Here is a 16,969-nt window from a genome sequence, read left to right as displayed (position 1 = left end):
TTCAACTAAATTTTAAATATGTTTCGTTGAATAAATATGGCGTTTATCTCCCAGGTATAGTTTCAAAGATTTACTTACAGTTTATAACTTAATTCGTCGATATTTGCAGTAGCTGTTTATGTCATCAGCTTCTCCCCTGGACATTACCTAATTATATTACATTTTACAATACTCATAATAAATATTAACCAAATATTATAAACAATAATCTAAAACTACAATAAACCACTTCACTTTTATTTGTTGTTGATAAAAATTATTTGAACATAATATCCCAACAAATGTTTTAAGAAGACAACTGTCACAAAAGTATTATGGTAGATTAAAGGTTACTTTCAAATGGTACGGAAATATCAGAGATGATGAAATATTTAATAGCTCATTAAATTTCAGCTGTATTCATAAACAACTCCCCTGTAGTCTGACAGTGAAATATACGACTGCAGATCACGAGTATTCATGAAGTGAAGAGAATTTTCTAATGTAGTATAGTTAGAATATTTTTCTACATCATTCCGTAATTTGGTGACACGACCGATTTTGGACTAATTCTGCCGCCCCATATGGAGTTGAAACATGGAAGCGAAAGTTTGAGGCGAAAGAATGAATAGCGTATAGATACTTGAATAAATGTCTATATAACTTTATCACGTCACTAATGAAGGGATTTTTTTCCACGAGCCCTCAAGAAATGTATTCAACCAATTTTAGGAGCGATGCCAATTTTGCGAGGTTTCGTCGTGATGTTTCTTTCACCGTTGGAGCAAGTGATAATTATTTTCTAAAAGTCATCGACCGCCGACCACTTACTTATAGGACACTTTTTACAGCGGGAAATCTTGTAGTAATAGATATTCAATTGCTGTTACTATTCCATTGCTTTCTACTGCTGTAATAGTTTAACAGTAGTTGTAGTAGGGTAACACAGCTCTCTCGACCTATCTACGTTTAACCAATGGTGGTATCAGTTCAAGATAGCGTTATCAATTGAACCTGTTATACTTTGCACACGTCCGACATTACGTTTGTACAAGGTTCATTTATCATGATGTTCGGGCTTCAATACAAATCCGTTTGGGTCCCTGCCATATATCAATAGATTTTTACTTTTAATCTCTTATAAGAGTATAAATACAGAGTTACACTTTGTAAATAATAATGTAAGTACCCAACCCGTACTTGGCCAGCGTGGTGGACTCAAGGTCTAACCCCTCCCTCTTTACGGGAGCAGACCCTTGCCCAGCAGTAGGGACATTAATGGGTTACATTTAAATAATAATATCTTCCTGACAGATATTCGGAAACCAACCACCAAATTTTGCCGGACTCCGTTTAACTATCCGAGAATGTGCAAAATACATAAGTACACTCTCTATCGCCTCACTCTAAATGGCCGAATGGGACGGCAAAAAATTACCAGTGAGAAGTCGGGCACGGGACGCATGGCATTCCGTGCTCGTCGAGTATTTTTCTATATCATATTAGATTATCATTAGTAGTAGTACGGAGTTTGGTAACGTGCCTGGCATATGGCAATAGGCTCGTCCCGTATAACGTTGGACTAACATTGTTGATGGCGAAATGCGGGAGTATTTCGTACACCCTGCACACACCTTCGGTTATAACAGGCGTGATTTTATGTATGTCGCGAACCGCGGGAGTATTTGATACGCCTCTGCCTACACCTTTGGCTATAACAAGTGTGATATTATAAACTATGTATCTACGTAATTTAGAAAATCTAACATAATTTATCATATTATTGTTAGTCACACAAATGTCGTTAATTTCAATCACGCTTCGTTTAATTGTGGGGAATTCCCAAGATACGACAGTCCGACACATGTTTTCCTGCGCACGCGTTTGTTTAAGTCAATATGCGCATATTAAGGTTTATTACCTATGATTGGTTATCAGATGGTTGGCTTGAAATTAGATGAGTTGTCCAAAAATATTTATTTACTAGTGTACTGGTCCGTCTATAATTCAATTCCGGGTATAGTACAATTTCATTCCATTCATTCCATTTTCGTAGGAATTTAATACCCATTGATCTTATACGAACCTCGTCCCAATAGCAACAAACTTATTAAAAAGAATTATCCAATTTAGTTCAGTTGTTGCAAAGTTATGCGCGTAGGAACGTTTCGGTGATTTATTTTTATTTATATAGATTTAAATACTCGATATGAATACAATTAAACTGTACTTGAGGTAAAGAATGTTAATAGTTCACTAAAGGTTTTACAAACAATAAAATTACAAAATATAATAATAGGGTGACAACCGCATAGAAGCTTTTGAAGCCACGAACGAAAATGTTCCTTCGTTACATATATTCTAGAATCATCTGAAAAAGATGAATACAATGATGATGATGAATAATAGGGTAAAATAAGAACAGACTTTCATTAATTATTGTTAACAAAAATAACACTTTATTTTTGAGTTTATATTACAATATTTAACTACGACTAAACTTAAATATAACAGCACAATTTAACACATTATTTACAATATTAATACTGAATCAGACACTTATAGTATCCAAAATCACTCACAAGTCAACGACTAGAAAATACTAGACCATTTAACATCCATCCATTCACATAGTTAAAACAAAATACATTCGTATTGAGAACCTCCTCCTTTTTTAGAAGTCGGTTAAAACAGCTTCAACGTACACCTTTTCAAATAAAAAAGATTTTTTTAATGGTTCCACGCGTTTTCGAGTAACGAGAGAACACATAAAAAGAAAAAAATCGCGTAGAATGTATCCCCTCTTATTTTTAAGTCGCTGAACAGGCAGCTTCATAGCCCTCAAAGAAAGAGAACTAGCAGCAAATGCTGTGATTATTTGTTATGTATGATACTAAACCCCGTGTATAAAAGAATAAGTTATTATCCCACTAGCAAAGTAGCTTTGCTCTTCGGGCTTATCAAACTTCTTGTTAAGGCTCTTAGTGCCCTGCGTCACTCGGACGCCATGGCGGCGTCGTTGGCTACGTGTCCAAGCAGTTAGGTGTTAGGTGACATACATTTCAATATGGCGATTTCACGGCGTCCTACTGAGGCAGGGCTCTTATAAACAGGGCATGGCTACCGGGGTGTGTGGTATTGGCGGCCTTTTGCGACTTGTGTAGTGTAGCCTTTAAATAAGTACTATAAAATTCTACTATCCTTAGCCTATACACAACTACTACTACCTACAACAAGGCCTATCACAGCCATTTCGCTAACTAACCTTTCTATTTCACCTATTACAATAAAATCTTCTATAACACTTGTGATCTCTTCGACTTTGGCAAGAAAACTTCTTGAATTTGTTCAATAGAAAGTCCTGTCGTTTCTGGTAAAATAAAATAGCTAATAACAGCATTAGTTATACTAATGGTGGCGAAAGTGTAGAAGGCGCCGTGCATCCCGAAGAAGTCGATCATGAAAGGAAAGATGCCGATGATGAAGAAGTTGGTGATCCACACCCACTCCACGACTATTGTTGAAGCTAAGTTCATTACCTGTGAACAAAGAACATTAGAAATTAGTATTATTAAGGACTTTGCAAGACATGTAAAAAGGACAATGGTGGTAATTATTGCTTTGGTAATTTAATGCGAAATTGCGCTACAGCAGCTAAAGAAATGTCTTATAAACAAGGAACTGTTTTCCTAACTACTTTAGAAATAGTTGTTAGCATAAACTGCTCAATTTAAGCAGCATCCAAAAATCTTTCAATCTCTACAATACATGCGTAGAGGTATTGTCTCACAACCATTTTTGATGCGCGTAGTTTGCTATTGGTTTAGTACCTCCCGCTGAGTCTTAAAAAAAGTCACAGTGACGAATATTTTTCGTATCCACTTGATTTTAATTCACATCTATTTATGTTGTTTTATACATATTTTAATATCTCACCTCAGGCACAAACACCTCAGATAACAGCACATAAGGAATGGACCCAGCTCCCACCAGGATGAAGAAGCAGAAGGTAAAGATGAGCATCACGGTCACCCACGGTGGTGCGATCCTGAACTGAAGCTGGAAGCCCATGCCGGCGAGGCAGAAGCACACGATGACGGCTGAAGATAGCTGTAACACCTGGAAAAAAAATGTTGGACTAAATTCAAAGATATGAACGTGATTACGGACGAACTAAAAGACACCATAAATAAAAAATGTAGATGCAATGAGTTCAAGCGAACATTTATATAGAAGAGAAGATCAAAAGAAAAATACCAGCCTTTTTGACAGTACCACTGTCAGAAAAAAGTCTCACGTAGCAAGTAAAATTCTTTTTTTTATTAAATCTAAACGCTTTTAGTATCCGCAAGTATATTATACACCTACTTCTCTGGTTATAATGATAGATTTTCCATTTATTGCCTGTCGATAAAAATCCTCGAATACTTAGCGATAGGGCGTCGAAACCTAATTTCAAACTTTTACAAGAAATTAAATTCAAGGGCCTCTAAACCAGATAAAATATAATAATTATAATTGCATTATAATTATTATATTTTATCTTATAAATTATCATTTTTCTCTCTAATATTCATTTTTGGATTAGGCATTGGTCACCCATCTCACACAATTTAAATACAATAATCACTCACTCTTCTCCCAGCCTTGTCGGCAGCTACAGCCGACACCAATGAACCAGCTGCCTGGATGATAGCAAACAACACTGTGTACAAATTCGCCTTGCTTGGATCTGTTTCAGTAAATACTTTGTTCGCATACACTTGCACCGGCATCATGCCACCGAATACCTGGAAAATTGAAATTTGTCTTAAATGCTTTATTCCTACAACGAAATAAATTATCGTGTGATTCTTTTAATATTTTCTGTTGATTTTGTCTCATGTATAACTGTGCAACTGCTATACGGTAACTTGCTCACGAGATATTTCGCGTGTATTATAAAAAAGGGATGGGTTTTGAAAAGCCTTTTGGCAAAAGTGTGTTTTAGAATCTAGTTTTAATTTTTTTAAATAATAATATCAGATAATAAGAAAACCTTAGGTAATAATAATTATGTAATTTATGATCTTTTTTAAATGTTCTTATGACGAATAGTTTTCCATATAATTTAACAAGAAAGAATAAGTAATAATTACCTGTAGAGTCATAAGCGTCATGACCACAATGAATGCTCTTCGAGATGATGGCGTGCAGACTGAAAAAAATGAAAAAGACATTTAAATTAGTTTTAAAAGAAATTCTTTATCTTTTTAAGGTCGTGAATCAATAGAAAACTAAAGGTTTAAAATAAGTAAACATGTCATCGTAATTTACTTACAAAGCATCTTAAACGATGACATTCGTGGACTCTTCTCTGGTACTCCTTCTTGATTCAACATTGCTCTTTCTGCTTCTTCAGCTTTAGTCAAATCTGGAAATAATTACAGAACCATTTTTAAATCTGATTTTATTTATAGTATTTACAACCAATACCAGTGGTTTGAGAATGTTCTTTTAGAGCATTAAAATACATCAATGTGCCCAATGCCTGCATCTTCATAATCTTTGAGGACATAATAGTGATGGCGATGACATCCAGCAAAATAAAATGTTTTATTAAAATGCTTAGTTTGTATTGTTTTAAATTTACAGAAAATAATTAAAACATACCCGTAATAGGTTTCAGTTCAACTGGTGCCGTCGACGATACCAATTGTTTCAGCTTGTACAACTCATCGTTCACTATCATCGAAGACACGTGTACACCACGATACTTTGCAATTGCTTTTCTCGCATCCTGTAAGAAGAGGTAGAAAGATGCTGTCATTATAAGGTTATGTAAAGCCTAAACCTCTCCTTGGTTTAGGAGAATACCCTTTCCCAGCAGTGGAACAGTTACATGTTAAAACGGTTAAAAAGGTTAAAATGGTTTTTTAGACAACTCCCGCACTAAGAATTGCTCTTGTGTCGCGAGGACTTTTACAAACATACAAACAACGGACACAAAGTACAACCAGACCCGAAAAATATGTTGTGGATCGCACAAATAATTGTCCCGTGTGGGAATCGAACCCGCGACCTCCCGACGCAATGGTAGCGGCGTGGTGACTTAAACCACTGCGCTACGGAGGCAGTCGATTTCTTATAATAATCTTTAATTATTTAGCTATTTTTACCTCCTCTCGATTCTTCTGCAAGTAATACACGGGTGTCTCTTCGACCAGCATCACGAGAACAGTTCCAATGACGCTGATGACCACGTTGATCCAAATGATCGTGTTGTAGGAGAACCACCAGCCGATGATGTACGACAACAAGTTGCCGACGCAGCAGAGGAACATGGCAACTGAAAGAATAACACGTCAAAGTAATGTATTTGAAGCCTGTTTTTGTGTTTGTTTCGGTCACAAGTTTGGTAATGGTTGCGCCACGTCAAGTATATATAGATAATATATTATTCTTTTCTATTGTATCTTTCAATATGAAGTATTGTTTATAATACAAAAACAAATGTTCGGGCATATTGCTTATCCTCAAAGAAAAAAAATGTATACGACACTAAAAATGAACCCAGTGTAACAAAATCTATATAGTAATTTTGTCGTCGCTAACGCTTAAAATAATATGTATAAATACATTCAGTAGAATACATATTGAACTTGGTAATCATAAACACAAGAGCCTTGACTAAGATGTGGAAAAAACTTACTCGAAGCTAAAAATCCTCTAATAGAGTCTTCCGATACTTCTGACACCAGGAATGGAGCTAAGACCAAGGTGCCTCCGCCTGCAATCCCTGAGAAGAACCGCGCTGCTAAGATCACTTTGATTGATGTTGATACTGATATGACAGCCCATGAAATCTGTAAAATACAAAAACAAACTCGTTATAAGTTATTGAAGACAATTAAGGAAATACATATAAGATTATCTCGTCTGGTAGGTATACCCGAAGATGTGTATGTATGAAATATAACTTTTTTTTTCTTTACCTACGTTATTAGGAGGCGAGAATAATATTATATCGTATAATGAATATAAAATATATAATCCGGTAATTTTACTGATTAATACTTTGAATAATTCTCAGATGTCTGGGAGTTCTTTTAGAAATTAGCCGCCACTATAATATCTATAGAAGAATCTGACCACTCGTGTTTGAAGTAATAGTTGTAAAAGTAAAAAATTTAGTCAGACACTCATAGTTTACACTTCTTGAGTGAGTAAAGAAAGTTCAAAAAAACCTGTAGAGCAAAAAGACCATCTGCTTCTCATATAATTTATCATAACTATCTTAAAACCAACTCACCACAAAAGGTAAAGTCAACAAGACTCCCCCATTTCTTCTTCCGAAAACATCCATTATCGGTCCAGCCATAAGTGTCCCGGCCACAGCGCCTAACGCCGGCAGACTACCGAGCAGGGACTCTTCCATCTTAGTCATTGGAGCTGAGAGAGGTGTCGTGGAGTTTGACATGTATAGCTCTGATGTGTATGATGGCCAGACTGTGATGATGGCCATCACTAACGAGCCGAAGCCGCCTGAAAAAGAAAATATATTTTTCTAGAGATTTTCAATACCTAGTTAATGAAGGAATACAAATTTTCCTCACTTAGAAAAAAAAATACATGCAACTTTTCTTTAACTTCTATGAGTTCCTTAAATCTTTCTCGAACACAAAGCCCACAGGAACCAAATTAAAACCAACTTTTCATTAATTGGAGAATTACAGTGAATAAACAGCTGATAACAAGAAGTATGTTCGATTTCTTCTTCAGTAGCACGATTCTGTACCACTATCGACTTTGGACAATCGGCTTGCTCATAACTTTTAAACTCTCGCGTTGCATGTTTAATGTATAATAGAATACGGGAATTAACGCGAACACGCATTTTACCTTAAAACCTGCCTGGGACCACGGCGAGTGCAACCTGCGCCGAAACGTTAGGCATTTTAAGGTAAAATGCGTGTTCGCGTTAATTCCCGTATTCTATTATACATTAATCGGCTTGCTATCGAGAAAGATACTATGAAATTGGGATAAGCACCTCTAACGGGAGCCATTGGGACTATTTTTGCAGTACATTTTAATTGTCAAACTATCAATACTCGATTGTACTGACTGTAGAGAATTGTGCTAAGGAGAAGTGTTATTCAATTGTTACAATTCTATTGATATATTTTAAATTGTAGATTAATACAGTAAAGTAAACCCTACGGTTTTGGGCTGCAAGTGAAATAATGGTAACAGCATAAATAACAAAAGATTATAATATTTTGCACTCCACTTTCTAGTTCAAAATTATAAGACATTTTTATCCTATTTTAAACACAGATCATTCGGGTTCAACGACAGTAATCTCGTTTAAACAGCTACTATAAATAACAAGTGCATAATCTTAAACAAACGTAAACTTTTGCACACAAAACGTAACTTTTATCAGCTACTCGTCATTGTGAAATCTTGATTACAATTATCAAAGTGCGGCCGATTTCTTATTTACTTAAGACATGGGATAACGAATACATGATACTAATATTAGTCAATAATTTTCTTTTTAACCGATTTTAAAGAGACGAAGTTATTATGTTCGAATGTCGAAGTGTCGTATGATATTTTTTTCTTTAATTATATTGGCTAGAAATAAAATAAGTTATTTTATTTAGGGGATTTGTTTGAATGGATTTGCGTATGTTAATCTCTCACGCAAAAACTACTCAATGGATTTTTGTTGTATAAAGATAGTTAATTACATAAATAAATCCATTTTTTGTTTACAAGCCCCATAAGAGACTTATAATTTTTTCTAGCTATATTTGCACAAATCAATAAAATGCATATATTATACCACTTTAATATTCTATCACCTACAACTCAAAATATAATGGAGCGTTGATGAATACACGTCATTTGGTTAATTGCACCCAATATTATAACGATGTATCTATTCCAAACATTAGGTTACATTCTTTAACTTCTCTTTCGTAAACTCGTTAACGAATGCTACACTTTACATCTATACCTACTACTAACGATGCAACTGCAATATACAACATTGATAATAATTAATTACCGGCTCTAATGTGCGGTTGGTAATGACAATGTATCCTACTGCTGACCAAGAGGTCTCGGTTTTGAATCCTGGGTCGGGCAAAGTACTATTATAGCGAATGTGCGTTATTGTAAATTTTACAGGAGAGCATAAAAACTCATTTTTCTTATTTTTTTAAATGGCGCACTTTAGTGTGATCTTTTGCAACCTGTATCAAAACATTTGTCAATAATTGACCCAGAGTTTGGTATCGTACTGGGTAAATGGCCATTGACTTGCCCATTATTTCATGGCACTGATATTGTTGACGGCAAAACATGGGTGTATTGCACTTCTGCCTACACCTCTGGGTATAATGGGCGTGATATTTTCTTTATAAGTGGGTTTATTGTACTCCTGCCAACACCCTTAGATATAACAGCTATGATTATCTGAGTATGTATACCGATAATATCAGCTGTAGGTGTCATTAAAAATATCAACATCATTTATTAATAAGTGACAAGATATATAGATAGTTATTTTCCTATATTATGTTAAATCGATGTAGTAATAAAGCTATTAAACCTTCATTATTTAAGTAATGATTAGTAATAAACTATCGTTAGTTATGGATAGGTTTATTACAGTTTTCCATCAATCAAATCGTCGTATGCAATGTTAAAAACACATGTTAAGATTGTAATACCGATACGACACGAGTTTCTCCTTTTTTTATAGAATCTTGTAAGTACATACTGTATAATGATGAACCTTATATAATGTATCTGAAATAATATTGGTAACGAAAAAAATACATCTAAGACATTTTTTTAAGCCCAGTTAACTACCTTAAAATTAAAAACGTGGTTTTATGGATTACTCCTGACTGAATCAAATTTGAGTTCGATCGAATCAGCTTCGATCTTATCCCAAATCGTACTTTTAAATAGCAAACTATTAGTAGTATATTAGTTGTCTCGTTACAATACTTACCTAACCCTCTTATTCATAAACACACTATAAAACCTATTTTAGTTGAAAAGCTACTATAATACTTAATATGTTTTCTTTTTTTCATTTCGCTAAGGAGTGAAAGAAACAAAACACTTGATAAGCCTTTCATAACTTCATATATTTTTATGAATAAGAGGGTATATTTGTAATCAAATGGCCGTGTGTGAGTTGTCCTGAGATATTTATTTAGTTAGTTAAGTTATGCGCTTATATGTACATTGATACATTATGCACTATACAAGTTGTTTTTCTAATATGATACCTGACCTTACATAAGAGCGTAAGAAATTACCTCTTGAGTATACAATGAGTGAGCATTTTATCTTAATGATATGCCAAGTATGTCACCAAACTGGGCTTTTACTAAAAAATAAGAAACCGAAATCCAAAACAAGCTAATAACCGTTTAAAAAGTAGTAAAACTTTGCAAAACCCGGTAATCGAAATTAGCAGTTATGTACAGACAGTTTCAAAAATATGTGTGTAGTATATTTAGATATTTACTGCCATACATATAATAAAGGTACTATAAGTATCTATAAATTATCTTCAAAGTAATTCTAAAAAATAAAACGCGTTGTTTGTTGACCAATAGCAATCATTCAATTTATAATTTCATACATAAAAACACGATTGAAAATGTGATAGTGAAAACATATTTCTGACGCTGACTTTTCGCTAGTACTTGGACAATAGCCATTTTATACGAGTTTAAACGCTATTGAACAGATAAACTACCGCTAAATGTACCTCAGAAACCGGGGATAAGCCAGTTAACTTTATCATAATAACTGAATCTATTAAAAGCGGTTCTGTACAGATATCTTAAGTAATTTCTAACATACTCGTATACTAACGTGTTATCGGGTTTTTCTACAAGGAAAAATGCAACTGTTTAAAACGTACCCGATATTATTAGTGCGGGAGTTTTTGAAATAAAAATAACAGGAAAACTGTCTCAAAATACTTTGATTTATTTTTTATGAGGATAAAAAAGGTAAAATTTGCGATTTTGTTACGATGACTTGCACAAAAAAGTGAAATGTCCACATTTTTTAAGCGCTCGAGGGTCAAAATTGTTTTGGTTTTTTTTTCCATCTGTTATATTTTATTATATGTATATGACAGGTCAAAAACCCGCTTTAATCGTAACTTTTTTTAGTCTTATATAAGAAGAACCTTTGTGGTATGGTCGGTACTAAATACGTCTGTCGTTTAGAGGTCTCGCGTTCGATTTCCTAGTCAGGTAAATTTTATTGCTATTGGTTTATTCTAATTTTATTATAATATTTCTTAATAGTAGCCCGGAGTTTCGTTTATGGTGATAGACATGACGTTAACTGTGTATAATTTAGCATTATATGTGTATAAGGAAGCTAATTAGGTAGTGGCGTTTATCGAAAGACGGACAGACGCTGTAATATGGGCACTAATTAGACACAAGACGGTGAAGACGGATGAGACGTCAATGGCTTCGGCATAGAACTGTTCACAGAATTACCAGAAATGCACCAATTCAAACTAGCTATCATATAAATAAAGTACTTACTTGCAAAAGCAGCATGAAACTGTCTCAACCTTCCAATATTCATGATCACTGTATTCCTTCGTATTCCGACAGTAACTGACTGCTCCCACTTAGTTTTAAACAATATATCCTCCGTATTAACACAAACCTAGAACAAATAATCTACCTTAATTATAAAAGATAAGGAGACGCTATCACAAATATTAATAAGCTTGTACAAATTAATTAATCTTGGTAAAATTATTTTATTACTTGTTGCACTCATCGGGAGGTAAAGTAAGCGACGTTTACGCGGTTACTTATTCGATGACAATAGGACTCATTTATGCAAGAACCAACAAAGCATTAGTTTCGAGAAAACCAGAGACTTTTAATTATGATAGAACAATTATAAAAAAGGTGAAACTTAAAATTGCCAGTCAGCTAATGTAAGACTTTTAGCCAGCATATAACCGACGTTAAATTAACCACAAAATAAAATAAATAACACTTTTTGCGCTAGTTTGGCTGTTGATAACAAATTTGAAATAAAAATATTAATTTACAGTATGACTCAAGGCCTTACTTTGCTTACTTCAAAAGAATAATGGATATAATTTTATTTTTTAACTTTACAGAAAATATTTTTCACAAATGTAATTTTACTTTTTGAACTAAAACTTAAATATCAACAATAATCGTACTCAAAATAATAACCTCCAAAATCCCAATAAAATATTTTATTTATTTTTCACACAAACGTCCTTTCTTGCAAAAATTCAAATCACTTATGGACCGGTCTTTAGATCTTTTCAAAACACTTATTTTTATAAAAAAAAATGTATTTTTATTTAGTATTGTGTAAACAATGACAGTTGTCTTAGAACTGATTGTAAAACATACTCGGACATTGTCCTTATACTGGTATATTTATTCAATGCGTGTGATTAGTAATTGCCCCACCATAACCAATACGCGTCCGTTGTCTATAGTCCATAAGTGGACTTTGAATGAGAATTTTCTTACAGCTTATATAATAAATAAATAAATTGAACTCATTAATGTCCCACTGCTGGGCAAGGGTCTTCTCCCGTAATGAGGGAGAGGTTAGGCCTGGAATACACACATAACTTCGAAAAGTTATTGGTGCATTGCCTCGGGTTTGAACCTGCAACCTCTTACGTGGGAGACATAATAATATATAGAGTATCCCTTTTGTTTTAATTTTAGTGCTCATTTCCGAAATCTTATCATGGTTTAGGGAATATTAATAAACTTAATTAAAATCGGGTTCAAACGCTGATTTATGCTAAAGTACATAATTTGAATAATGTAATTTTGAGTTATGCTGTGAGTGCTAAGCCGTTCGTCAGTATATGCTGAAAATCTGTTAATCTCCACCTCCACAAAAACCAAAAATCCGTCAGAAAGTTTTTCAGTCACTCTGTGTCCGAATAAATCGTATTTTTACATTTTGTTTATTACTAATACAATTCCCAGATTTTTCTTGCAAACTCTTCTCATTGATATTCTGATAAATGCTTTGATTTTGGTTTTAGAGAAAGTTTTGCAAAAAATAGTTTGTTAAGTGTACAGGCTTTTATAAAAAATATACTCTATTCTCTTGGACAGCTTACGCTTGACCGGAAAAATAACTTAATCGTTTTTCTTATCGTTACAAAAATACCAACTGATTTTCCTAAACAATTATTTTCCTTCACATGCTATAGTTTCGGATTTTCCCGTTGCCATTCAATTAAAGACAACGCACGGTTGAACTTGGTAATTAGATTATAATGTATTTTTATATCAATTCGTATCTGCTCGTGTTAAAAAATTTTTTTACAACCAAATTTTACAGCCAAATTTTAAAAACAATTATAAATTTTGTCATTTCGATCACTCCACCACATTTTGACAGAAATTGTAAAACAAACAATTGGACTTTGCTTGGCAAGGAATGGTATCCAAGTCCTTGGGACATGCGCTAAATGGTGGGCATATTTTGACCATAAAACTAATTTCACCGACCTTTAAAAGAGCAAAATTCCCTGTCACTTACCTAATCTAAGTAAAAGATAATTAAAATGAACACATTCAATTTCAAATTTACAAGTAACCGTCCACTTGAACGGTAATTATCAATATATTTCTTAGTATTACATTACAGCGCTATTCTATAAGTGCTTTATAAATAACGCATGTAGTTAAACCACCAGGATAAGAAGGGCGTATGTTCTTTTAAAATATTATCATTATGCGTCTTTCTTAACCTGAGTAACACAGCGTTTTCCTTTTCCACTGATGTATTTGTCTTTTAGAAATAAATTGAAGTTTACTTTAGACATAAGTGAAGGAAAATATAAAGAAAAATTCATGTTCTTGAATTGTTGCCAAGTCTGTTAGTCAAAAAACCTATATGTTGATGTTAGGCCTAAATTCATGTGTAATGGAGGTTTATACACAGCGCTGAAGTAGTAACTTGTTATATATTATAGGGTATAGTACAATTTTATCCCGTGGTTCCATTTTTATGGGAATTTTGGTCCCATCGATCCCATACAATCTTTGTCCCGACAGTTACAAACATGTAAAAAAGGAGTATCCAATTTGATTTAGCTGTTCAAAAGTGATACCTTACATACATTTCAGTAAATCATTTAATTCATATAGATATCATTATGATCTCTGCACCCACATTTATCGCAAAGAATACTTATATTAAATCAATCTAATACACTTGAACCTTTGGTCTTGCGTAAACTTCAACTCTCACACTACCGCCTTGCAGTGTTTCCCAGGTTCGAATCCTAAAGCAAATATAGAACATTAATTTATTATCAATTTAGTTTTGTACAAAGAAATACGACTTTACAAAAATATTTTTTACGGAACTCCAGAAGCGATTAATACGAAATAAAAATTACTTATGTTGTCTTTAGGAAGCGTCAGTAGAAATACATTTTAATTATCAAATAAATGTGTAATTGTTATAAATATTTCGTCATTATTGAATTATGATAAAATCTATCTTGATAAAAGATGAAAATAATTTTTACTTCAGTTTTCCCAAGCACTTTACTAGTGAACATATTTTATATGGAAACCGATACATTTGTATTTCAGTTTTTTATTCAGGCTGCTACGCACATATTTGGTTGCTACATGTGACACATATTCGGTACGGTATTAACCGGCCTAGCCGGGTGGTAAAACCGAATATGTGTGAACCCGATCGGCACAAGCCGAACAAGTGAGTCGAGTCGGTTTTGTTGTTCGATAGATATTGCCGAATCGAATATGTTCGAAGAAAGCTTTACGGCATGAAGAGAACTTTGAAAGTTTTATATCTTTATAATAAATAAATGCAGCTATATGTCACCTTCGAGTATTATTAATTTGGTGAGATATTTCATATAATTGATACACAGGCGACTCTATAGTACCGAGTGTTTAGAACTTCTTTCGAAATTTATTATTCGGATTTTCTATTTTTGAAGCGAAGACAACGTAACTCTTGACTGTAATGCATAAAATTGCTGATCGCGAGGTGTCAATTTTGACTTCCGGGTCAAACAAGTGTTATTAGACGCGTTATTACTTTTTTAATTTATATTAAAAGGCTCTTAATAGTTGTCGCTGGCCCCTGTTACATGGGACTATTATTGTTCTAGAAGAAACACGTGCGTATTTCATTCATCTCCATTAACATAGGCGTTCAAAAATAATAAAAGTGAGCTATTTTTATAATACAAACTGCGCCTAGTCATGCTTACATTATAATTTCTAATATAAGCTGTGTGTTAAAACATACAAACTTCTTAATTCTTTAATGACAGTTTAAATAGGTATTAAGATATTCTATTCACTCGGTTGCAGGTCGTAGTTTTTCACTCAACGCAAATACTTTTGACCTGAATAGATTGGTATTGTGGTTTTGTTAAAAATAATATATTTCTTACTCATATTAATTGTTGGTTGGAGAGAATTGTATACGCCCTTATAAGGTAAGATTTTCCTTCTTCCTTTTACTGACTTTTATTTATACAACACCATTTCACTAAACAGTTTGTTTATCGTATGGTTAGTGGTCAGCCTAGTGTCAAAGTTGTTCAAGCCGCCCGAGAGGCCTTTGACATGGCTTACGACTGTTGTCTTAGTAGACAACAGCCGGGACCGACTTTTTACGTGCCCTCCGAAGCACGGAGACGCCCAGTTCAAATACCACTATGCGGTCACCCATCTATGGAATAACCGCGCCAAGGGTTGCTTAGCCCACAGATAGTTTACCGACCGGTGAGCGCAACTGGCCATGGGCGCCTCCACTAAACAGTTATCTCCTGTCACGGGTACTTTAACTAACATAAATATACACAACGGATACAAAGTACAAACATGCTCGGAATAACAAAATAATTATTTGGAGGCTCCCAAAAGAAAACCCTAAAAATGTGTACCGACCGGTATTTCAAGTAAAAAAACTAAAAAAGTATGTAAAATGTTAAGTTGTAATGTAGTGGCATCACAAAAAAAAATGAAAACGCCTTTACTTTTTATCTTGGGTGAAAATGAGTCAGGCATTAAAAATAAATACTATGTCACATAAGATTCATCAGTTAGAAATGCCATTGAAATCACTTACGGCGCGTCTATTAATTAGTCTCAACAACTCAAAACTATTCCCGAGGAAAGTTTTTAAGGAAAAAACAAGAAAGAAAATAATTGAAAAGGCCATTTATTTTACGCAAGTCACGCGGTGAGCGCCAGCAAGAAGGAAAAGTATCACATACATAATAACTAGTATAAAAATATATATTTATTCATCTCAATACTTTCCCGGTATGATTTACCTACAAGGGCTGTCTTGAGTAATTCTTAGAACGCGGTTTAGATTATTCTGTTGCTTGAATAAACAATTTTCTATACATACAAATATACATCTTATAAGTGCCACAACAGTAGCTCGATTCTCTACTACTATCTATTGTTTTATTATTATTATTATTATATTATATACTAATATCTATCTAGTTGACTACCGACAACCGACCTGTCATGTCACCAATCTGATCAGCGCCTCTGACGGGTGTCGTAGAAACTATTTTGGCACTGCATTCCTAATGTCAAACTTTCGATACTCGACAGTACAGATTTTACAGAATTGCGCTACAGAAACGCTACAATCAGCGATTGATTTAACAATTGTACCGATGTGAAATAGCGTATTTGAGATCTACGGCGTTTCATAGCATTATAGAATTTGCGCGTCTTAGGGAGACCGCACACTAGCTACTTTTAACATTGGCGGTCGGCGTTTTAATCGCTTTTTGTAAGCTGGATACAGCGACTAGCATTGCACACCCAGACACTTGAGAGCGCCGGACGCAGCGACTTACCCTCGGTTTCGGAGTACATTTAGCGATAGTTTATCTATTCAATAGCGTTAAAAC

General features: G+C 34.1%; 1 protein-coding gene across 1 annotated transcript; it reads right to left on the bottom strand.

Moving 5' to 3' along the window:
• Positions 1-2,420: 2,420 nt before the first annotated feature.
• On the bottom strand, positions 2,421-12,474 carry LOC142982649 (facilitated trehalose transporter Tret1-like). Its single transcript, XM_076129266.1, has 11 exons — positions 12,237-12,474; positions 11,562-11,688; positions 7,271-7,503; positions 6,671-6,824; positions 6,138-6,307; positions 5,632-5,758; positions 5,300-5,392; positions 5,118-5,176; positions 4,614-4,769; positions 3,916-4,098; positions 2,421-3,518 (listed from the first exon to the last, which is right to left on the bottom strand). The coding sequence occupies exons 2-11, from the start codon at positions 11,602-11,604 to the stop codon at positions 3,276-3,278; spliced, it is 1,461 nt and encodes a 486-aa protein (XP_075985381.1). The 5' UTR covers positions 11,605-11,688; positions 12,237-12,474; the 3' UTR covers positions 2,421-3,275.
• Between the last annotated feature and the right edge of the window lie 4,495 nt (positions 12,475-16,969).

This window comes from Anticarsia gemmatalis, chromosome 22 (assembly GCF_050436995.1).
Source record: "Anticarsia gemmatalis isolate Benzon Research Colony breed Stoneville strain chromosome 22, ilAntGemm2 primary, whole genome shotgun sequence".
Taxonomy (NCBI): Eukaryota; Metazoa; Arthropoda; class Insecta; order Lepidoptera; family Erebidae; genus Anticarsia; species Anticarsia gemmatalis.
The sequence above is the reverse complement of the archived record's forward strand: the minus strand, read 5'-3'. Positions and strand labels throughout refer to the sequence as shown.